Source organism: Hemibagrus wyckioides, linkage group LG18 (assembly GCF_019097595.1).
Source record: "Hemibagrus wyckioides isolate EC202008001 linkage group LG18, SWU_Hwy_1.0, whole genome shotgun sequence".
Taxonomy (NCBI): Eukaryota; Metazoa; Chordata; class Actinopteri; order Siluriformes; family Bagridae; genus Hemibagrus; species Hemibagrus wyckioides.
Window position 1 is genome coordinate 3,178,307 of NC_080727.1, and position 25,343 is coordinate 3,203,649.

General features: G+C 41.0%; 2 protein-coding genes and 1 long non-coding RNA gene across 4 annotated transcripts in view; 1 reads left to right on the forward strand and 2 right to left on the reverse strand.

The window, feature by feature from the left end:
• The window catches only part of LOC131369131 (homer protein homolog 1), a 34,220-nt gene extending 16,341 nt beyond the window's left edge, over positions 1 to 17,879 (forward strand). The window contains exons 2-9 of the mRNA XM_058415595.1: positions 5,412 to 5,568; positions 6,992 to 7,123; positions 7,892 to 7,984; positions 10,045 to 10,181; positions 12,570 to 12,732; positions 13,805 to 13,915; positions 14,649 to 14,729; positions 15,151 to 17,879. Of these exons, the coding sequence (XP_058271578.1) occupies positions 5,412 to 5,568; positions 6,992 to 7,123; positions 7,892 to 7,984; positions 10,045 to 10,181; positions 12,570 to 12,732; positions 13,805 to 13,915; positions 14,649 to 14,729; positions 15,151 to 15,345 (1,069 nt within the window). The 3' untranslated portion in view covers positions 15,346 to 17,879. The remainder of the gene's footprint in view (positions 1 to 5,411; positions 5,569 to 6,991; positions 7,124 to 7,891; positions 7,985 to 10,044; positions 10,182 to 12,569; positions 12,733 to 13,804; positions 13,916 to 14,648; positions 14,730 to 15,150) is intronic.
• On the reverse strand, positions 1,847 to 5,521 carry LOC131369132 (uncharacterized). Its single transcript, XR_009207236.1, has 3 exons — positions 5,383 to 5,521; positions 4,112 to 4,249; positions 1,847 to 3,946 (listed from the first exon to the last, which is right to left on the reverse strand). It is a non-coding gene; the product is annotated as an uncharacterized LOC131369132 (long non-coding RNA).
• Positions 17,880 to 20,940: 3,061 nt separating the features above from the next.
• jmy (junction mediating and regulatory protein, p53 cofactor) overlaps positions 20,941 to 25,343 on the reverse strand; it is a 34,161-nt gene continuing 29,758 nt past the window's right edge. For both annotated transcript variants that reach the window (XM_058414713.1, XM_058414712.1), the window contains exon 10: positions 20,941 to 24,939. In XM_058414713.1, coding sequence (XP_058270696.1) covers positions 24,641 to 24,939 — 299 coding nt within the window. In that variant the 3' untranslated portion in view covers positions 20,941 to 24,640. The remainder of the gene's footprint in view (positions 24,940 to 25,343) is intronic.

The following is a 25,343-nucleotide window of genomic DNA, read 5'->3' on the forward strand; positions in this document are numbered from 1 at the left end:
CCCGCTGAACCCGGGCAAACAATTCAACAGCTCTGGAAAGAAACCCGAAACACGAACGTGAGATTCCTGCTCAAGAAAACTTCTTTAGGTACCACTTTTCCTCGCTGTCACTCTCACTTTGTCTGCTGTGCCTTCTTCCTTGCCTTCTTTACAAGCTGAGATGTTATCTCTGTTCCCTTAAATACCCCTAGAGGAAATGGCAGCCACACAGAGATACGGGAGTCGACCCACAGCAGAGCAGTGATACGCCAGACTTACACAGATCAGGCATAACATTCTGAGCAATGAGAGGTGAAGTGAATAAGACTGATGATCTCCTCATCATGGCACCTGTTAGTGGGTGGGATATATTAGGCAACAAGTGAACATTTTGTCCTCAAAGTTGATGTTAGAAGCAGGAAAAATGGACAAGCGTAAGGATTTGAGTGAGTTTGACAAAGGGCCAAATTGTGATGGCTAGACCACTGGATCAGAGCATCTCCAAAACTCCAGCTCTTGTGGGGTGTTCCCGGTCTGCAGTGGTCAGTATCTATCAAAAGTGGTCCAAGGAAGGAACAGTGGAGAACCGGCGACAGGGTCATGGACGGCCAAGGCTCATTGATGCATGTGGGGAGCGAAGGCTGGTCCGTGTGATCCGATCCAACAGACGAGCTACTGTTGCTCAAATTGCTGAAGAAGTTAATGCTGGTTCTGATAGAAAGGTGTCAGTATACACAGTGCAGGACGGGTCAGGGTTGTCTTGGCAGCAAAAGGGGGACCGACACCAATATTATGCAGGTGGTCATAACATAATGCCTGATCGTTGTACATCCTCGACCACACCGATGAAGAAACCGACCGAAGGATGTTGGAGAACAAGGACGTATCTCCATTCTGACCTTTTGTTTTAAAAATCCAGGAAGTAGGAAGCGGTTTTGCTTTGCATGAAATTGCCATCAGAACATTTAGCTTTCATTCGGTTACAGGAGCTTTATCTGTGTTGCAGCAGTGCTGAAAAATATTTCACATTAACATGAGTTCTGTTGAATTCTTCTTTCTGATTGGTCAGAAGTGGTGATTCATTTTGGAGCTGTAATAGCAGCTGCAATGCAAATCACGGGTTTATACAGTATGAACACACTCGTCAATACGTTATCATTTCTACAGGAACAAGGAAGGAGTCTGCAGTGTCAGTGATCTGTAACAACTGGTATGTTTAGGTACACAGGGAAGTCTTTAGTCTTTAAGTGAGACTGAGGCTAGATGGGGATATGGTAGCTTAGTGGCTAAGATGTTGGGCTATCAATTGGAGGGGTGTGAGTTCAAATCCCCGGTCCACTAAGGTGTCTCTGTTGGGCCCTTGAGCAAGGCCCATAACCCTTAGTTGTATAAAAGTGTGATTAAATGTAAGTCACTTTGGATAAGAGCCTCAGCCAAATGCCAGAAATGTAACTATAAATTTACTATTACTTTTTGGAAAATATTCAGCTTTGTAGCAATGATAACTCTAATAGTCTCCTTCATCACAACATCCTCTGATTGATTATTGTCTTATGAATGTTTTATTTTTTCACGTAAATAAACACGTGATGTCACGATCAGAAAGGAAGATGTAAACCTTCACACCGAACTCTAAACCTAAGCAATCTTTCTGCAAAAACTTTTTTTTTTTTGATTTTCTGATGATTGAGGCAGGAAGAAGTCAGACTCAGAGTCAGATGCTGGAAGAGTGACTGACTCGTCTGTCCGTTACACCGCGGTTTTGAATAACAGCAGCCGCGTCGCTTTCATCCCAACAACAAAACCTTTCTCTGGTGCAACGTTTTCATTACAGTGCATCAGACAAAGCGTTTGTCTCCGAAGCGGAAACGTGTCAGACGGAAAGGATTTGCATAGCGGCGCCATCAATCACACGCGCAGCCGCTTCTCCATCCCAGGCTTCATGTAGGTCAGCTGCTAGAAGTTTCCCTTTGGCGCTGATGATATTGAGCGCTGGTGTCTCTTTTCAAACCTCTTAACTAGCGCGTGTGTGTGTATTCATTAATTATGCAGTAATTCGTTTAATCATGTGTAATGAACTTATTGGTCATGATAAGTGATTCACTCTGTGAGCTGTGAGACCTTAAAGACATGTTTTATTGTTTAGTGTGTGTGAATGTATTTTCATTTCGTCAATCAGTTCTCTGATCTAAAAGAATATAAGACTCTGTTAGAGTGGTCAGATGCTTACAAGCATTGAAGAAAAATAACACAATGAAACACAAACGCTTGTTTCCAGCGCGGTCCTGTTAAAGATGTCCGATAACAGATTGGAGTAGTCAAGAAGGCAAGAACCGTGCATGAAAAATCGAATAAAAAGTTATCTAGCATTAAACCATTTCTTCATTTCATACTTAAAACTGCTCTCCGCTTGTAATTGTTTAAGAGGAAAAGGAGGTTTATTCCACAGAACAGTAAAAGATAAGAAAACACACACAGACACACATGTACGCAGACACTGCATGCATATCATTCATTCCAAATTGAAAATCACTTCCATGGTGTGTGTGTGTGTGTGTTTGTGTTTTCTTATCTTTCACTGTTCTGTAGCGAGTGTCATAAATCACTTTAATTATTAGAGGCAATATTCATTTTGTTTCCATGACCTGCTTTGATGCAGTGTTTTATTGCAAAGCACAGAAAAAAATGATGGGCCTAATGAGCCGTGTGTGTGTGTGTGTGAGGATTTTTCAAACACAGGTGTAAACACAGTTAGGGTCCTGGCTTGTTTTAAAAGGGCAGAATTTAGGATACACACACACACACACACACACAGGTGCAGTGTTCTGCTTCATGAGTCCTTTGCCTTTGTTGCTTGAACCTTTACACAGTAGTTTCAAGAAAATCAGTTTTAAAAACGTGTCTCAATTTTTATCTGGATATTTCTCTTTTTAATGATTTGGAATGTACGTTTGTTTTTCTTTATCATGAAGTTTATAAATAAGTAATCACAGCTCAACATCTGAAAGACTTTCCAGTGTCAGAAACCACAAACCATTACAGCTTTACTGTTACAAAACACTGACACAGGAGACCATTTATCCATTTGTCCATCCAACAATTCATCCGTCCATCCTTTCATTCATCCATCTATTCATTCGCCCATCCATTCATTCATCCATCCGTCCGTCCATCTATCCATCCGTCCATCCTTTCATTCATCTATCTATTCATTCGCCCATCCATTCCTTCGTCCATCCATCCATCCATCCATCCATCCATCTATCTCTCCACTCATTCATCCATCCATCCATCCATCCATCCATTCATTCATTCATTCATTCATTCATTCATTCATCCATCTATTAATTCGTCCATCCATCCATCCATCTTTTCATCTGTCACATTTCTGTAGTGCTTATCCTACACAGGGTCACAGAAAACCTAGAGCCTGTCCCAGGGTATTCAGGGCACAAGGCAGGGGACACCCTGGACAGGGTGCCAAATAATCACAGGGCACATCATATCACACACACACACACACACAATTTAGAGCTGCTACAGCACGTCTTTGGACTGTTAGCGGAAACCAGAGAACCGGAAGAAACCCAAAGCACAGGGTGGACGTGGAAATCCACACACACAAGTCAGAGGTCAGAGGTGGGAATCGAACCCTCAAACCTAGAGGTGCAAACACCTTACCTGCTAATCCATCATGTCAATGATTAAATATTAAAGTGAACGCATTCATTGTTCATATTTTGTAGTAAGACTTTAGAACGTTTTTTTTGTCTTATTTCCTTTAGAGATGCTTATGAGGAAACCAGCAGTTTTCTATAAATATAAACAGATTAAAAAAAATTGAAAATAAATAATTACATGCTGTCATTGATTGTTTACCTTTAACATCAGACTCCGAAGTGTTGACATGTTTTGTGTATTACATTGTCCTTACAGGATTTAGCTTAGTACACCAAGTAGGCTGATCCTGAATAAATGAACACACACACACACACCCAGGAGTTTTAAACACTGCATTTGTTATTTTTTCTTACTCACTTCTTAAGCAGACGCGAATGATTTTCTGAGACTCGAGTCTGTGCATACACAGTGTTATTGGAGATCTTGTTCTTGTTGACATCAGCGTGCTCACCGCATGTTGTGTCACATGGCACTTTCTGCTCAGACCACTGAATCGGTCAGTTCAGACTGCCATGTTGGCACGGAGCTTGATGACGAGCCCAGTGTTTCTGCTTCATGCCGAGCGACGCAGCTGCCGTTCACATACACGCTGCAAAAAAAAAAGAAAAACTTAGCAAGCGAAGATTTCTTGAAGCTTGTATCTCTTCTTAGATAATTTTTTAAAGCTTCAAATAATTTAGTATATGTAAACTGAATAAATGAGTTGAATTTGCCTGACATTAAAATATTTAGAAAAATGTAATATTTTCCTAGATATTATTGCCTAGATATTATAATAATGAATATGATTATTAACCTATTTTACATGTATATTAGCATTCTGTTTTTCTAGTGGAATGGAAATTTTCAATCAACGTAAACAAATGAATTATTTTATCACCGCAGGTCTGATATTAAATGAGTCAGGACTCTCTTGGCTTCCAGTGTGTTTTACCCTCTGTTGGATAACCTTACACAGAATCTTACTGGTCGAAGATGAGATTTGAGCTGATTTTTAGATGAACAAGCACTTGAAGCATCTCAGAGAGCAGAAATGGGTTTGATATCAACATTTACTTTTCTATGAATACACTGATCAGGCATAACATTATGACCACTGACCGGTGACATGAATAACACTGATTATCTCCTCATCATGGCACCTGTTAGGCAGCAAGGGAACATTTTGTCCTCAAAGTTGATGTTAGAAGCAGGAAAAATGGACAAGCGTAAGGATTTGAGCGAGTTTGACGAAGGGCCGAATTGTGATGGCTAGACCACTGGATCAGAGCATCTCCAAAACTGCAGCTCTTGTGGAGTGTTCCCGGTCTGCAGTGGTCAGTATCTATCAAAAGTGGTCCAAGGAAGGAACAGCGCTGACCTGGCGACAGGGTCATGGACGGCCACGGCTCATTGATGGACGTGGAGGGTGAAGGCTGGCCCGTGTGATCCGATCCAACAGACGAGCTACTGTTGCTCAAATTGCTGAAGAAGTTAATGCTGGTTCTGATAGAAAGGTGTCAGTATACACAGTGCAGGACGGGTCAGGGCTGTTTTGACAGCAAAAAGGGGGACCAACACAATATTAGGCAGGTGGTCATAATGTTAAGCCTGATCGGTGTGTATCACCCCTTAATAGGCTGAAACACTACAAGTTCTTAAAGTCCTGAGTCTCTACTTCATATTAACCATGACAAAGACATTCAATGCTGAACATGGATGAGGAACAAAAGAGTTAATAACCTTTTATTTGTTTTTCTTTTCCTTCACAGAGAGCAGCCCATCTTCAGCACCAGAGCCCACGTCTTCCAGATCGACCCCAACACCAAAAAGAACTGGGTTCCTACCAGCAAGCACGCCGTCACCGTGTCCTACTTCTACGACAGCACTCGCAACGTGTATCGCATCATCAGTCTGGACGGATCTAAGGTCAGAGTCCTTACGTTAAATAGTAATGACAACATTATTTACTGTTAGATTTACACCTGGAAGGCAGTTAATACACGAAGAAGTGGATCATCTGAAGGCATGCGGTTATAACAGTGAGGTGAAAGGGTGAGGCAGTGGACTGGACTGGACTTTCATGCACTGTAGTGTAGGATTTTGGGAAGTAGCGTGAAGGTTTTTTACAGATTTGTAGCTAATTGATGTTCCACCACTCACAAGTCCCTGTTTGGTTCCGTTTACTCCTGAGCAGGAACTAAATTCAGTACCGGTACTTAGTTACAGGATGAATTTATTATCACACAGATCCACACTATCTGCACTGTGGAAAAGCAGCATCAGCTGAAGCTCTCCTGCATTCTGCCTTACTCATATATGCACACACGCGCACGCACACACACACACACACACACACACGCACACACACACACACACTAGAGAGTTCTATGGGGGTGGCATGGAAGTTATTTTGGACTCCAGGCCGGGATAAGAGGAGAAGATATTTTGGAAAGCATGGTTGCATAACAGACACGTGCAAACACACACACACACACAAAAGCATTCACAGCACAACCATCACCCGCTCGTGAGTGTGTAATCATGCTCTTAGAAAAAAACTGAATTTCCTAAAAGTCAATATAAGAGCTAGTGTGTGTGTGTGCGTGCACAATACGCACAGCAGGAAAATGCCAAAAAATGGGCAGCAACAGCAGCTTATTATACAAAACCTACTCCATATCTCTCTCTCTGTCTTTCTCTCTCTTTCTGTCTTACTCATGCACACACACACACACACACACACACACACCCACACACACAGTAGACAGTCAATAGTTCCATAGACATTCTCACCTTATTGATGACTGCTTCCTGTTGTCTAATCAATTGGGATGCCATCATAGCCTATGAGCAACACACACACACAGACACACACACACACACAGCCATCAGAGACCCCTTTCCCCAGGAAACTTATCCACAGTTATGTGTTAAAATGTAATTTATGCCTTTGTGCAATTTTCATCCCTCCCCCCCATCTCTCTCTCTCTCTCATCCTCTTTCTCTCTCCCTCCCTCCCTCTCTCTCTCTCTCTCTCTCTGTCTCTCTCCCCCTCTTTCTCTCTCTCTGACACACACACAGACACACACACATGATTAAAACACTGCAGCCGTGTATTTCATGATGAATACAATTCTCATCTCAAGAGACCTTTTTTCAATTAACAGCTCAGGCTGTAGAAGCTTCTCTAATAACCATGTGGTGACATTTTAACACTCTTTTAAACATAAACACACACACACACACACATTCTCAGAAGAATTACACCTAGCTGTAACGTTTTTTTTTTTTTTATAAAAGTAAATACTTGGTGTAATAATTTGTTCTGTTGCTGTTTTCCTCTCCTCAGGCCATCATCAACAGCACCATCACCCCCAACATGACCTTCACTAAGACCTCACAGAAATTTGGCCAGTGGGCGGACAGCAGAGCCAACACCGTCTACGGCCTGGGCTTCTCGTCCGAGGGCCACCTGAGCAAAGTGAGACGGAAAAAACCTCAACATGGTCATCTCCGTGGTCGTCTCCGTGTCCAGCTCTCGTTAGAAACAAGCTAGCCATCTGACTGTGATCAGCCACATTTACTTTCCTCACTTCGGAGTTCACAATACAGACCTGAGTCACCAAATAGGAATTCCGAATTGAGGGCGTTTTCTTTTGTTTTTCCTAGTTTTTGTTGAGGAAATGACAAGTTACAACCGTCAGTCGAAACTAGCATGAGCTCTGTGAACCGTCGAGACTATAATATATAATAAAACAACATGTCGTGAGCTGGTTATCAAGTCAAGTCCAGCTAAATCTTGCACATTCATTCTCCATCTGGGGAAAAAAACAAGAAAATAATGCCTCCTGAAATCAGAATTCCTACTCGGACTGTCCTCATGTCAACATGCCGTCAACAGTAAATAAAATAAAATAAAATAAAATATCACTTATTGTCTACTTTATATTCTGTTTAGGATTTAGGATTTGATCAGTCAACAATATTACAATCCTACATCAATATTCACAGTGCTAGCTGGCTAGCTTCTAGCTAACAAACCCACCTTTTACATGGAGGTTTTTTTTTCTCCATTTACAAACACAGAAATGATTTCATTTCAATTCCCAGTTCTGAACACAACAAACCACCATTGGTTTACTGGTGTGTTTCTGATTCTGAAAAGATCATCTGCCATCTTATTAATCCGATTTGGAATGAAAATCTGCAAAAATCCCTGTTTTCACGTCACCTCTCTCTGTTTTCCCAGTTTGCGGAAAAATTCACAGAGTTTAAGGAAGCTGCACGGTTAGCAAAGGAGAAATCTCAGGAGAAGATGGAGCTGACCAGCACGCCCTCACAGGTAAATCTGTCTCACACACACACACACACACACTCCAACACCTCTCTCTAAACTTTCGATTCCTTCTTGCATTCGACATTTTATACTCTTTGACCTCTAACATCATCATCCGATTCTTCCAAGCGCAAACTGGCTTTGGTGTCTTCAAAGGTAAGCTTGGCGTCGACGCGCTGGTCCCTGAACACCTCCGTGCTCCCTGACAAACCCACCACCTCCATCAGAGCACTCAAAACATCCGCTCAGGACATGCTAAAACATCCACCCGAGCCATTTAACATCAGAACCGAACCTTTCCTTATGTGTGTAACACCCGTGAAGAGGTTCTCACTAAAACCCTATGTCAAATCCCAACATTGTTAAAATCAACCCTGTCTATCGTCTCCTTCCGTCCTCCAGCAAGCCGTGTCTAGTGTAAAATAAACCCGCAGTCCTGCATCTCGCTTGTTCGATTAACCTTAACCACTAAACAAATATTTGGAGCAGCTGTTTTAACCGTGTCTTGTCTCTGAGTCTCTGTAAAAGATGTGACGGTTCACAACACACTGCTTTTTACATAACACTCCTCTAACAGTGTCCCCTTATTCAATTCAAGCACAAACGGGACTCGACTGTGGCCGCTAAGAAGGTAAGCAAGAGCCAGGAACCGTCTTGAACCACTAACAACAGGCATCTGCCTTTAAAACACTAACAGAAATATGAAAATAGGAATCTTGTTCTGTATTATTGAACACTAATCAATCTACAACAGAATTTTTGTAATGATGTACACATTAACGTGAACTAACTAACTAATTAACGTGAAGTAAATACATTATCATGAATAGTGAACTCACGCGTTTAAGTAAGTGCTTTAATGTGACCGGAAATTTTTCTTGGGCTCATGATGAAGGTTTGCGTATGCAAAAGCACAAACAAAAAGGCCTACAGAAAGCCGTGACTTTCACCTGAGCAACATTCTTGCTTTCTTTAAAAGCGCAAGGAGTTTGGAAGTCATGATTGTGAATCCAAATAAATAAGTCTTAAAATCCTGTTTCTACCAAGTAAAGCCAAAATCATCTAGATAGTGACTTTCTCTCTGCTGAAATTGAAGGGATTGCCATCATATGCCTCAAGGATAGTCTGAAAATTTGAGTTCTGAATAAAACTTGTATATAAATGTAAATAAGCTAATTTTTTTTTGCTCACTCTTCCATCCGTGAGTACAATGTGGCCAGCGGTGGATAAATATCCCGTCGTTGACTGATAGTCCGCTCGAAACCCGGCCTTACCACAGCTGCCAGCGGAGGAGAGTGTAATTGCCCTGACTCTCTGGGTGGCAAAATTGTTCTATTTCCCCTCTCGCTCTGACAATAAGATGATCCTGATCCTGGGTGATACTGGGCAATCACACCGAGTAAGGCAGAGGAGAGTAGCGTCTCCCGAGCGCATGTTTGGTAGCCCTGCAACATCGGAAAGACTTTCCATGTAATCCGAGATGACTGGATACAAGACATTAATACGGTTAAATAACAGACCTACAATCCTCAGCTCACCTTCTGAGGAGAATCTTCCGAGGACGAGATGTTTCTCCTCGACTACTGTCGCAAGAAATGTTTTTAGAAAGTACCAAATGACGTCAAATGTATGACTAATCAGGTTACAATTATGAGACAGAAGTGAGAGCAAATAGCTAGCGAGCAAATATGAGAAGATTTCCGTTCTTTTGAATTCTAAAGTATGTCACATGACGTCTTTAGAGGTTATATGTAGCTGCTAAAGATTCTCAATTTATCAACGCTGGATGGCACAATAAATCAGAATCGGATGCTACATGGCTACGAGGGTCAATCGAGGGACGTTTCACATGCTGGTGTAAAGTTTGAGTTAATATATTCACCCTTATGTCAGTTCTCTGACGATTAACGATAACCGCTAAAGCTTTCTCAGACACCCCTCATTATTCCTCATGCATTCATGCATCACCAACACTGCGGGTGAATAAATTTCACTTCTCGAAAAGATCAGCAAGTGGAAAGACTCCAGGATCTAAATCCAATTATGTTGTTTTTATATCCTGACAGGAATCAGCTACAGGTGACCTGCAGTCACCGCTGACCCCCGAGAGCATCAACGGGACGGACGACGAGCGGATCCCGCCCGACCCCTCTCAGAACTCGGAGCCTCGAGCCGAGACGAACGCGGTGCCGTTCCCACACAGGTGAACTTCCGAGATCTATGTTCTGAGATGAACTAGATCCAAATAATCTTAATCCATCATCTTCCTGAACCCCAGGACATCTTCTCCAGTGATGGAGTGAAAGCAGGGTTAATTAGCCGGATGCTTGGTAATCATGGAGAACAGAGAAGTACGGCTCTTTCCTGCATAGAAATAAAGCTGTAATGTTTGTACCACGCTGATTTCACATAAAACTGGCACGGTTGATGCCATCATGCATTATTGACACGCTTCTCAGGTCCCTGGGGTTCAGTAAAGCTGTAAATTAACCCCCTGTGTGAGACCTGCATTAAATATGGATACAAATGCACTTAAATCATTCTGCATGAAGGCCACTTCACAGTCAGACTTAAAGAGTTGTTTTATTCCGTAAAGGTTTCTTAAGAAACGTTTCGACCTTGAGGAGACTCAGGACTGGCATATGGTCTGTTTTTTTTTATATATAAATTACAGTCATTGTCCAGAACGTGGGGTCATACACCATATTGAATGAGGGACTAGAGTTAGAACCTGGAGAACCACAATGAAGTAATGAGGCTAGAGAATGTTGTGTTTATTTGTCACATATACATTACTGCACAGTGAAATTCTTTTTTCGCATAGCCCCTTGCGGGTTGGGGTCAGAGCGCAGGGTCAGCCATGATGCAGTGCCCCTGGAGCAGAGTAGGTTTGGGGCCTTGCTCAAGGGCCCAACAGTGGCAGCCCGGCGGCGCTGGGGCTTGAACGCCGATCCCCCCGTTCAACAACTCAGAGCCCCAACCACTTTAGCCTCCACCAGCCACCCTGAGTGTTTGGCAACAGTTTTACTTTAAAAACTGACATGTTTATACTTCTAGTTACATTTTATTTCAAGTTAGTTCCTGTTCTCACTTACATTATAGCTGTCATGGATAGCTTGGACAGTTCCCTTTCAGAACACTAGAGGGCGATCTGGCATTGTTTGTTTATGTTATGTTATAGTGTTTGTTGGTGTTGTTTATGTTTGTTTATGTCCTTGCTTTTTTGGGGTTTCCCCCTGCTAGATCCTTATCCCGTTCCCGCCTCTGTGTCTCTAATTACCTCCCCTATATATACCTGCTGTTTTGTATTTGTCGTTGCTGACTCCTTGTCTCTTGTAACCCATTTTTTCTCTCTCGTTTTCTGCCTCATATTTTTTGTTCTGTTTTGTTGCCTTAAGTTTTACACCTACTGCTAGACCTACACCTACTTCCTGTGTCTGTTTGTTTCATTATTTTGTTAATAAAACCCTCTTCTGCCTTGTATCACTGCATTTGGGCCTGGATTCTCTAGCTATAGATCATTGTTACCTCACCAGAGTCTGACAAAAACAAATGCAGCTTATGTTACTTGTGGATTAATTAGTGTTTTAAAATTGAAGTCCAAGATTACGGATAAAGGAATGTTTAATGTTAATGTTAAAGATCACTATGCTATTGGATCCAGACCTTTCTTGCAGTCAGATTCCCAGATTTCCATAAAACACATTAGTTCTGATTCGACTTTGGTGCTTTGACCCCTAAATCGAATAACTTTAATACTGGAGGTTGTGATGAAGCTTGTTGCCACAGTAACCAAAAACCTCATGGCTCTGCTTCACTCCACACCACCTTAGTCAAAATAACACAGGAAATCTGAATGATTTTATCATTTTTAAATATATTTTTTATCACATTTTTGCTTATTCGCAAATTCCCACTCACCAGAAAACTCTGACCTAATCAGGAAGAGATGTTCTCTCTGAGATGCCAAGTGCATCTTCTCCAGCCAACTGCTCCTCATGCTACATCACCTTACAGATTGCCCGTGGACTCGGTTGGCTAGTGTCGCTGTGATTGACAGGGGACACAGAGTATGCCCCTCCCACATGGAGAGCACAACAATTTACTCTCACTCTGTATCATACACACACGTGTTAAAGCTTTCTCACTTGAGGACATTACTATTATACTGTGAAAAATAAAATATATATTTAGAAATATTATATTAATTTAATGTCATTTAGATGCTTGCACCACAAAATATTTTCATTCATTTTTTTGCTGAAGTTCTTTCTCTGTCTGTTTCCATTCAGCTTCCATTTTTTTCAGGGAAGTTATTCAGATGTGTTTTTTATTTTATTTTTTTTCACAACCTCACACATACAGAGCTCAGCATGATGGCTGTGATTTCAGCGTTCCTCTAACATCCGAACACCTACAGCTCGTATGAACTTCAACACGTTCCTGTCAGTGCAGTTAAGCCACCGTTCAGCTTTCAGATGAAACGTTCTGCATTCGCAATAAAGAGTCACCGAAACTGTATCAAGACAAATCTGTGGTAGCTTTAATATATTTAACACCCCTTCTTGTTCTTTTTTTTTATTTACCCCAGCACCTCGACTAACATGACTAAGCACTGGGAGGCCGAGCTGGCGGCGCTGAAGAGCAACAACGCCAAGCTAACGGCAGCCCTGCTGGAGTCTACGGCCAACGTTAAACAGTGGAAACAGCAGCTAGCTGCTTATCAAGAGGAGGCAGAGAGACTGCACAAAAGGGTGAGACAGCACAAGCTTCATTACTGGATTATATATATATATATATATATATATGGAGACAACTGTAGCATGTCACTTTAGGTTAATGGATTGGTTATTATCGCGCATTGGTTATTTTATTACTAATTTATTAATATCAAGTACTCTAATAAACATCAGACAGCTCATATATATATATGCTTCCTCGACCTTTAATAGATTCAACTTTACAGACTAATGGAGTCAAGAAAAATATTGGAAATATTATGAATATAATCAAGTGTAGTAGCTAGTGTATCCTGTAATTCAAGATTACAGTAAGTCAAATATATTAAAGATATTAAAAGATATTAAAGGTGCAGAAGTCAGATTTTTTTTGTATTCCTTCCTTGTATAAATAACCTGGAAGGTATATAGAACATGATTAAAAATAAATAAATAAATAAAATCAGTGGATTAAGTCGTGGCCTTGAATATACTGAGTAAAACCTTTTGGAAAACAGAAAACGTCTGGGGGCGGAGCTTCGTGAACGTGGGTGGGAATTATTCAAATATCAAACCTACTTCTTAATCTTTAGAAAAATAAATTTTAGTAATTAGTAATAAAATTTAGTAATTTTAGTAATACTATTTTTAGTATTTTTTTATTACTAATTATTATTTTTTTTATTAATAATTATTGTTAGAATTATTTTGGAATATTTTGTACTAACGAGACATTTTTTAATAATTTAATAGCTTGATATTTCAGGCAAAAATCTAATCTTTTTAAAGCTTAAAAATGAGAACAAACAGGTTTAATAATTGTATATTCTAATGTTTTATTGATTATATTCATATTTTCACGTGGCACGTGGCAGTAACAAGACTGCGGCTGGGTAACTATCTGTCTGGTGAGAGTCATGTGCTTTCTTCATGGATGATCGGTTTTTAGAGGCAGGAGCTGAACTGAAAATTAACGATAGACATAAAAAAAAATCTTAATTCCCCTCCGTCAGCATGATCATCATCGGCTCTCTGAGCGACATTGAGGCAGAAGGAGAAAGGACAAATGGGGGATGTGTGTGTGTTTGTGTGTGTGTGTGTTTTCCAGGTGACAGAACTGGAGTGTGTCAGTGGCCAGACAACAGGGATCAAAAACCAGAAAACAGAGCTGAACCAGACGATAGAGGAGCTGGAAGCAGCGCTGAAGGCCAAGGAGGAGGTGTGATGGAGTCTTAAACACCTGAAGCTCTTTCAATACATGGACAGTTAACAGCATCAGACCACAGCAGTGTTAAATTCTCAAGTCTGATTGGTCAGAAGGTGTTGATTTCTCTTTCTTTACCTGTGCCTTTGACTGTTGTGCATCTCCAAATCCCAGGATTATATTAATGCGTTACCGTTGCTATAGCAACAGCTCATTCACACTCTCCTCTGATATAATTGAAATGTGTAATAGTTGAAATGGTGAAGATTTCTGTAAGGAAATGAATAGAATTAAGGGTAAAGCCGTAAATTCATTAGAACATTTTTTGTTTGTTTACTAGCCAAAAGACTAAAAAATAAGATGCTGGTTAAGGTATCGACTCTTTAGCATTGTTAACGTGTGTTGATGTTCCACAACGCAAAGGTAACTGTAAACGGATATAATGTACGCTGTGACGTTTTATCTGTTTATAGTTACATAATAAATGAAATTACTCCCAGTGTTTTGAGTGAAATTCGATTTCATGTGATTTTAGACACACTAGAGAGCAATGCTTAGAGATTATCATCAGCATCTTCTGACCAATCAGATTCGAGTGTTCATCACCGACCTAGTGAAATATAAAGACATATGAATAGAATATTTCAGTATTAGGATTGAGTCTGGGGAAGTTATAGGTAATTTTGCATAGTGTGCGATTGTGTGTGAATGTACTACATGGTAACATCTTGTGCTCTCGTGGTTACAGGAGCTGGAACGACTTAAAGCAGAGGTTGAGAAAGCTAACGAGTTGCAGTTGCAGAAAGACACGGCCACTCAGAAACTACAGGTGTGTTAAACTGTGCTGTCTGTATACACCTGGGGCAGTGGTGGCTCAAGCGGTCAAGGCTCTGGGTTGTTGAACAGAAGGTTGGGGTTCTCTGTACTGCCAAGCTGTTAACCCTCTCTGCCCCTGGGGTGCTGTATCATAGCTGCCCCTGTGCTCTGACCCTAACTTCCTCAGCTGGGATATGTTCCACTTTGCTGTAATGTATGTGAGGCTTCTCTTCACTTAACTGTGATACTTGGGACACATTTTGGGACACCCCCCACTAAATCATTGAATTCAGGTGTTGTTTTTCAGGGGTTGGGCTCAGCCCCTTAGTTCCAGTGAAAAGAACTCTTAATGCTTCGAGTCGAACTGAAATACCGTGAAAATAAACATTACTGCTAGTGACTGAATACAACTCTTGACCTGTATGTGTTTTCAGGAAACAGAGACAAGGACAGCAGAACTGGAAGCTCAGCTCGGCGAGCTGGAGAAGCGTGTGGAAAGCAGTCAAACCGAACAGGAGACTTTTCGCAAAAACCTGCGCTCACTGCTGGAGCTACTGGACGGCAAGATCTTCGAGCTGACCGAGCTGAGGGACAACCTGGCCAAGCTGATCGATGGAGGAAGCAGCTAGAGTCTGCAGGAGCACACTGCCCTCTGGTGGAGGAGATACACACTTACACACACACACACACACACACACTCTCTCTCTCTCTTTCTCTATCTCTCTCTCTCTCAGACACATGTACACTCTCTCTCTCTATCTCTTTCTCTCTCTCACACTCACTCACTCACACACACTCTCTTACTCTCTCACACACACTATCTCTCTCTCTCTCTCCCTCTCCCTCTTGCTCGCTCAAATACACAGACTCACTCTCTCTCTCTCTCTCTCTCTCTCTTTCACACACACACACACACACACATTCATACCAGCACAGCAAACTTCATTAAACATGCATGCAAACGGACAGATGGATTAAAAATATACATGTTCTCACACAGGTGCACTTCCACAAACTGGTGCCTGCAGACACACACACACACACACACACACACACAACACACACATTACGGAGGTTTTAACCTGATTTTTGGGGATTTTTTTCCTGATTTTTATGGACTTTAAACATACAAAAAGGGCATCTCGGATTTTTTTGTACCATCACACTGGGGAGCTTTTCACACGGAGACAGCCGTCACTGTGTCTCTGAACCGAGTCTTTACAGTTTACCGAAAGATTTCAACTCCATGTTGTCTGTGTTTCACGGCAGTTTTTATGTTTTATGCTTTACGACTAGAGCCATTCATCTGAGAATGAAGAGCATCAGAGGTCAAAAACAAAACGAAACTAAGTAGAAAATATTTAAACACAGATACAGCTACCACATTTGGTGGATATTATCTTGTCTGTTATGGATATTTTGATGATTTTGTATTTACTGTATATCGTCCATACCGTTGTGAACAGTGGGATGATGAGGGATGGTTAAATTATAGCGAAGGAGCAGCGAGTCAGAAATACACTATATTGCCAAAAATATTCGCTCACCTGCCTTGACTCGCATATGAACTTAAGTGACATCCCATTCCTAATCCATAGGGTTCAATATGACGTCGGTCCACCCTTTGCAGCTATAACAGCTTCAACTCTTCTGGGAAGGCTGTCCACAAGGTTTAGGAGTGTGTTTATGGGAATTTTTGACCATTCTTCCAGAAGCGCATTTGTGAGGTCACACACTGATGTTGGACGAGAAGGCCTGGCTCTCAGTCTCCGCTCTAATTCATCCCAAAGGTGTTCTATCGGGTTGAGGTCAGGACTCAAGTCAAGTTCATCCACACCAGACTCTGTCATCCATGTCTTTATGGACCTTGCTTTGGTCACTGGTGCACAGTCATGTTGGAAGAGGAAGGGGCCAGCTCCAAACTGTTCCCACAAAGTTGGGAGCATGGAATTGTCCAAAATGTCTTGGTATGCTGAAGCATTCAGAGTTCCTTTCACTGGAACTAAGGGGCCAAGCCCAGCTCCTGAAAACAACCCCACACCATAATCCCCCCTCCACCAAACTTTACACTTGGCACAATGCAGTCAGACAAGTACCGTTCTCCTGGCAACCGCCAAACCCAGACTCGTCCATCAGATTGCCAGATGGAGAAGCGCGATTCGTCACTCCAGAGAACGCGTCTCCACTGCTCTAGAGTCCAGTGGCGGCGTGCTTTACACCACTGCATCCGACGCTTTGCATTGCACTTGGTGATGTATGGCTTGGATGCAGCTGCTCGGCCATGGAAACCCATTCCATGAAGCTCTCTGCGCACTGTTCTTGAGCTAATCTGAAGGCCACATGAAGTTTGGAGGTCTGTAGCGATTGACTCTGCAGAAAGTTGGCGACCTCTTTGCACTATGCGCCTCAGCATCCGCTGACCCCGCTCCGTCAGTTTACGTGGCCTACCACTTCGTGGCTGAGTTTCTGTCGTTCCCAAACACTTCCACGTTCTTATAATACAGCTGACAGTTGACTGTGGAATATTTAGGAGCGAGGAAATTTCACGACTGGATTTGTTGCACAGGTGGCATCCTATCACAGTTCCACGCTGGAATTCACTGAGCTCCTGAGAGCGACCCATTCTTTCACAAATGTTTGTAAAAACAGTCTGCATGCCTAGGTGCTTGATTTTATACACCTGTGGCCATGGAAGTGATTGGAACACCTGATTCTGATTATTTGGATGGGTGAGCGAATACTTTTGGCAATATAGTGTATCTAGGAAAGCGTTAAGAACAGAGTTATTCAAGGCAGCGCCGATATCGATGAGGAGCAGAGACATGTCATATACATCAGTGTTAATCTTCGTAAGATCATCACTTATAACTCCATGCATTTATTATTATTTTTTAAATACAAATTTCTTTGAGTAACCAAACAACCTTCTTAACAAATGTAAGCTGATGTTCCACTGCTCTCCTTTCTAAATGTAGAGTGCTTGAGCTTTCTAGTGTTATAACTCAATAATGGGACCTACAACAAGTGCTAATAGAGGCCCATTGGGGAGGGAATCACGCTGCCCCATGCTCATAAACAGCAGCATTGATTGGGATCATTTTAAATACTCTTGAACTAAAAGAGTGGGGGGGGTTAAACAAGGTTACTCAAAAAATTCACTAGATAGACGCCTTATGTCAAGTTCGACACCGTCAGTTTATTTTCCCAAGAAATCTCTGCTCGCAAGCCGCTGCTCATGCTAAACATCTCTAGTGATGATTACAACTCTTCACATACAGACACTCTAGATGTGTTTTTCTACCAAGCTTCCTGAACTTTTTTTTTGTTTCCCCAGCTTACACTGTACACTAGACCATATGTTTATTGTGCTCTTCCTGTGCAGTCAGGATCGGCTTTAACTGGAAAGTGTATTATCGACTCACTGTAACAAGGATTTCTAAAGCTCCCGAGAGTTCACACTGCTTCTCTTTCACCACCACAACTGGATTGTTTTTTTGTTCAGGGGCCCTTTAGAAAGTCCCAGTGACTTTCAAGTGATAACCGTGGATTTATGATCAGGACACGAAACAAGTTGACGAATTTCCCGCCTCGGTGTCTATTTTTTTTGATGAAATGAAACTACCACTATCAGCAAAGGAGATTCCTGGACGTCGAATATTCCAGGTCCTCATATATCCGGTCCAGTCCCCGCTTCGTGGTACCTCCCGAACCTGACCAGTCGTCATTTGTGGATTTAACTCGAGTAGAGAAACCATCCTTCCACTATCAGAGCAATACAAAAGGAAATAAAAAACCCACAAACGTCTCAATTTCAGGTATTCTATTTCCTTCTTGTTCGAACGAGACGTGACGATCTACACACACACACACACAGAAACAAAACACTTTGCAGTGACTATGGAGCAGTCTTTCATTTCTACACATTTTTCTAATATATAAATATTAATAATTTATAGTGCACTTGTGCAAATGTGTAAACTGACCTGAGTGAACTTCTTCTTTTTATTGTTACTACTACTATTATTATTATTATTATTATTATTATTATTTATCTATTTATTTTTGCAATGACAGACTTGAACTGATCGAATTCTTTTCACCTTATTTTACCGTGCTCAGAAATCTATTCATAGATGTTACATGAAAAAAAAAAAAAAAAGATTTTATTTTTGTTCACCTTTTGTGAATTATTATTATTTATTTATTTTTTATCGTGTGAAGCAAAAATCATATATTATGGCTGTCTTTTTATTATGTGGAAATAAAATCTGGCAATATTTTTAAGCTATTTAAGTATTTAAAAAGCTAAACAATATTAAACAGTCACCCGCTCCAAGCAGGTGATGAAAGATTTCTTTTCTTTCTTCTTCTTTTTTTGTGCCAATCTATGTTTTCCTGTACAGATGAACTTTACTCCAGTTGCCTTTGGTACGAGAAATGCATCATCGGTAGCTAAAGGTACTTTGGTGGACTTTCCTTTTGCCAAAAATCTGTGATTATGTACAGTATGAGGACCGTTTCATCGACAGTAAGCATAAACCTGAAGAAAAAAACACACTTTAAGGGCTTGTATTTTATGGGAGGCTTCAACCGAGGATGCGGGTCGGGTTTTATTATTATAATTATTATTATTATTATTATTTTCAATCTGTTGATAATAAATTATTCTATGGAAGGGGGTTGAATAATAATTTTAGATGTTGATTACACCACATGCTTAAACACAATTGTAACTGAAGTATTTATAGTAAAATAAAATAATAAAAAAATATATATTCAATATAATGCTGTGTATTATTTATTAAGCAATCTGTTAAGCTTGTCTCTCACACACACACACAGACACACAAGGAGTTAATAGCTAATAATCTTATAAGCTACAATATATTGTGTGATCAACCATCTCGCTAGCATTAGGCTAACTGTTATAACAATCTCACTAGCATTAGGCTAACTGGTATATTGTTTGTCACAATCATCTCGCTAGCATTAGGCTAACTGTTATAACAATCTCACTAGCATTAGGCTAACTGTTATACTGTCAGTTATAACCATCTCGTTAGCATTAGGCTAACGGATATAACCACCTTGCTAGCATTAGACTAACTGTTACTGTATACTGTCAGTCCCACCTATGTCGCTAGCATTAGGCTAACTGTTATATTAGTCACAACACAGCATCTCGCTAGAATGAGGCTAATAACTCTTATAGTCAGTCACAACCATCTCACTAGCATTAGGCTAACTGTTATATCATCAGTCCCAACCATTTAGATAGCATTAGGCTAACTGTTATATCATCAGTCCCAACCATTTAGTTAGCATTAGGCTAACTGTTATATTGTCAGTCCCAACCATCTTGCTAGCATTAGACTAGCATGTTATATTGTGGAAAGCGGAACCTGGTCGTTAGCGCACTAGCATTAGGCTAACTGATGTATCGTGTTAAACGGTATCTAACGTTGTCAGCACACTAGCATCAGTCAAATGCTAGTTTGCTGACATCAGGCTAACTGTTATATCGTGTAAACCAGTAGCTGCAAAGTTGCTAGCACACTAGCATTAGACGCTATCGAACTTAAAGCTAACAGTTAGTATGTTGTTCGAATGCGTAGGTAAAGAGGTTAGCGCACTAGCACTAGGCTAATATTTATGTATTTAAAAGGTATTAGCAAGTTAGCCAATGTGAGGGTGAAGTTTGATGACAAAAACGGGGAACGTTTAAATTATTAACTATTTTATTTCCAAATCATTCCATGAATAAAGGTTTAAAGATGACACCCAAACACCAGGAATCATTTACTACCTGTCTTTATTTATTTCAGGGGAAGAAAATGCAATTGAATTACCAAACATTTAGGAATAAAATGGATTGTAGGGAAGAAAAAAATAATAATGTAAATGCAAAATAAAAAAGGAAAGAAAGATTTTTCTTTAAAAAAAAAAATCCTTTTACATTTACCTTACTGTTATACATTTTTAAATATTAAGCTCAATAAATACATGTACTTTTAGGCAATCATGCAGCTGTAATTCTTTGATTTCCTGTTTTATTACATTATATAATACACGTGAAAAATACGCATTTTTTTCAGTTTCTGCTATAATATTGCACATTTCTAGTGACCAGCATCAGTCACGTATAGATATCTGGGGGGGTCGTGTTTTGTTGAGGTCAAGGGATCGAAACTGTAGTGTTGCATTACAAATGACCGGAAATATCGTTTGTTTTTTTTTTGTTGTTTTTTTTTTGAGGGATGAGTTATAAAGACATAAGATAGCAATGCATAGAATGTATACCACAAATAAAATGATTAAAAGAAGTGGAATATGTATTAATGAATCTTAAAAAAAAAACAAAAAACGACTAAATACAGTACAAATGATGGAAAGGTGTTTAAATAAAAGTGCAGCCCAGAGAGTGACAGCAGATCCTTTCACTCCCACAACTACAGCGTTGGTGACGAGCTGATCCCAAAATAAAATAATAATAAAAATAATAATAACGCATGGACTGACCTTGGATCAGCCCGTGTTCCTTCAACACAGTTACACAGTAAGCAACACGTCATGTTCCTGTTGTAACAGAAGAACACGGCGTCTCAGAGCGCACTAAGCTGGCTGATTGCACGTGGCGTTCGTCCACGCTTCGCCTCAGGCAGCACCGTAACGGGCAGCTGGATAAAAAAATCTCCGATCGTAAACTTGGAACAGCTGAGGAGGTGTGAAAAGCGGATATCGTTTTATAAAAACGAAGTCCGGAGAATAAACCTGCTACATCGCAGAGAGAGAGAGAGAGAGAGAGAGAGAGAGAGAGAGAGAAAGAGCATTTTATACCGAGCAGCCAGTCGATGGATTTTAAACAAGAGAGAAACTGGCAGAAGGGCTTTGAGATCATGAGAGCTGTTAGTTCATGAGGAAACAAATTTGTTTTGGGGATTTTAGTGCATTTGCGTTATGTCAGAATTCCGGGAACTCTCAGCGACCCTGTGTTCGCAGCAGTGAGACACGCTTTCTGCTCCAGCAAAGAGAGGCAAAGCTACAGCATGACATGACATATGCATCAATTCTGTTCATACAAAGTCTGACAATAATCAGACAGATCAAAAGAAGCGGCTTGTATAAAAATTCCTCAGACCGGTCGTACGTGGCGTGTACGGTCCGCCTTTTCTTCAGTTCCCCAATCACAAACTTCAGTTTGAACTGTGGTTTCATTTCATCCTACAACCTTGTAAAGAAAAATAAATCTAGTTAGCGCACAGTTAGCTTGTTATAAATCATCTAGCAATGAAACTTAAACCAAACAAGCTAATCTTCTTGCTTATATCTTTTGCATTTAGCTAATTAGCTTGACCGTCCATACATACAATATACTCTTACGGAATGTTTAACTGTGCTAACGGACTTCAAATCAAACCCAGACTTTTATATCTCTTTACAAGGTTACTGGAAAGTTGTCACCATGGTAACACTCTTGAGACGTTAGATTAAATTCCCTTAACTTGCATGATTTAGCGCATTCATTAAGATTAATACGTGATAAACTGAGCATGAACGTAACGCTAATGAGTGAACACTTACGTTCTTTTACTTTACGAACACTCACTTACGAACTAAAAACATGGTTGCTAAATAATGTTAATCGATAATTTACTGCTAATTAAACAAACTACACTGGGTTTACTGGTGGTGTATCGATTAATACAGGTGGAATTTTTTCTGGTTTGTTTTTTTTATAATGAATACATGAGTTAGTTCGGCTAATTATTCGAAATTACACAAGGTTCATTAACGCTGATGTTCACGTTAAAGAATGTCAGTTAAAGGGATGACCATTTCTGTAATTCTGACATAACGTCAAGGCACCATGACCCCAAAATCTCTTCAGAGGGAAGGAAAGAATTACAATAATGTTTATTTATTTTAACAATTATTATCAGTGCAACCGAGGAATTAATAGCTACAAGAGTTCTTCAGAAAGTTTAACAATACACGCTCCTGATATTTACGCTATTTAGAAAAATACTCTAATATACAGCGGCTAGCTAGGCACGATATCTGCTAGCTACTTCGCGTGATATGATTGCGAGGCATAAGATGGAATAATAATTTGCGATAAACAAGTAAATCAGCCTCATGTACTGATTCACATTACAGCAAGTCATTTGATCATGGCTCTTAGCATCTTTGGTCAAGCGAAAATTTTTCTGGGCTGGCAATGAGTTCCCACTTCAAAACAAAACAAAAAAACCTCATGAAACAGGGGGGCGGGGCTTGTTGTCGAGTAGATATGAACGCTTGTCGGTTTTCTGAACAGCAATTGCAATTCCACTCTGAGGCAGCAGTGGACTGTAAAAAAAAATGACATACCGCCGCTTTAAACTTTTTGGAGAACTTTTGTAGCTGGTGAATGAAGTTCTAGTTTCCGTTCCCATGTTATTGGCTGCACAAAAAAAACCTAAAAATCCTAACCAATCCGGTCCTTCTGCATTACGTACGTCAGCATCCACCCACCAACCCCCTCCAAAAGAAAAAGGGAAAAAGGAAGTGGATGAAAAACAAGCAAGTGGATGAAAACCATGTCAGTTAATGTGCTGTGCTTGTGGAACGTCTATAATTAATGTAGATATATATAAAAACACACACACACACACACACACATCATGGACTTGGGCAATAAATGAAATAAACTCAAGGTGAATGTGTAAGAATAGATGGAAAAAAAAATGAATAAATCTACACCGATCTAAAAGGAAATATATGAGTAAAGAAACACACAAAATGTTTAAAAAATGAACGAGAGCGGCACTTGTAGAGAAGAGATGTTGGCTGTAGGTGGCATCAGTGCATCACTACACACACACGGTGGTTTTCTCCAACTGTGACCAAGCAAAAAAGCTGGAGAAAATAGACAGATAAAAAAACACGACAAATTCAAAAAGAAGAAGAAGAAAAAAACAAATGCGGCTTTTCATCTTAACCAGGAAGAGAGAGAGAGAGAGAGAGAGAGAGAGAGGGAAGCAAAGCCAAGGGAATGGAACGTGGTCCAAAATGGAAATAAGAGAAAAAGGAACCACATAAAGACCCTTAAAGACGGGTTTCAGAACTGCTGAGGTTACGCGGCTCACTTCAGGAATATAAACGTCAGGAATTTTAATCACTGGACCCTGCTGAACTGACCATCGCTGGGTCTGACTGATTGAGTTTCATTTCTGAATTGATCGATTAACTGTAAATGAATCCATTTGTTTGAAGCAGAAGCGTGGTGTTGTCTTCTAATGCCACGAAAATAGTGACTAGAACCGACGACTGGATGAAAACAGGACCTGAGAGAGAGAGAGAGAGAGAGAGTAAGAGGGGTAAAGAGAGAGACAGGATCAGAGAGAGCGAGACAGAGGGAAAGAGAGAGATGGAGAGAGAGAGAGACAGAGAGAGAGACAGAGAGAGAGACAGAGAGGAAATTGAGAGGGAAAGAGGGGTAGGAGGGAAAGACAGAGAGAGAGAGAAAGAGAGAGAGAGAGGGCAAGACAGAGAGAGAGAGAAACTGAGAGAAAGAGAGAGGAAAACAGAGAGAGACAGAGAGAGAGAGAAGGAAAGAGAGAGAGAGAGAGAGAGAGAGAGAGAGACAAGACGAGATGGTACATATAAAGGTTGTGCTTTTTAAGCCCAGTGGCTGTGTGGTCAGTGGTCAGAGCCGGACTTAGCGGTTTGTAAGGAGGCCCAGGTCCTGGGTACATGACTACAAAACAACATATTTAATGCTTTTCCTTCATAAACCTGACGGCCATGATTAGCCGGAGCAGTGCTGCATTGTAACTTCACCATCTTAAACGTGTCTGATGTGTGCATATATGAATATATACACTGGTCACTAAAGTGTGTGTACATGTCTGTGTGTGTGTGTGTGTGTGTGTACTGAATGATCTAGCTCTCCCAGTCGGTGCACGGCAGCCCCTCGTCCTCAGACTCGGACTCGGGTGAAGCCTCTTTGATGCGGCGCAGGGCTTCGTGGATGCTGCGCGTGAGCGGGTCGCTGGATTCCAGACAGCGCTGCGGCTCGTGACGCCGCACCTTCCTTAACTTCACGCCGCGGCGGATCTGAGCCAGGATGTTGTTCCCGTCGTCCTGGTCAGGATCCGGAGCGAGAACGCGCAGTTCGGCTTTGCGCAGGTGGAAGCTCCCGCGCTTCAGGCTGGCCAGGACTTCGTCCATAGGAGAGGACGCTGTGGACAGGAGATAGTGTTTACTTTAGCATACACATTAAACACAGATTTCCCCCTTTGTGAAGTATTTATATCAAGTGGTCACTAGATTCATGTTTCTTTATTTCTGAAGCTTGGACTGTTTGATGTCCATCATGTGGTGCAAGTGAGTCACACACACACACTCCCTCTCTCCTTCACACACACATACACTCTCTCTCTTACACACACTCTCTCTCTCCCTCTCTCTCTCACTCACACACACACACACACTCTCTCTCTCTCTGGCACACACACACACACACACACACACACACACTCTCTCACCTCCCCCCTTACACACACACTCACTCTCTCACACACACACACACACACACACCCTCTCTCTCATACACACTAATACACACACACTCTCTCTCTTTCTC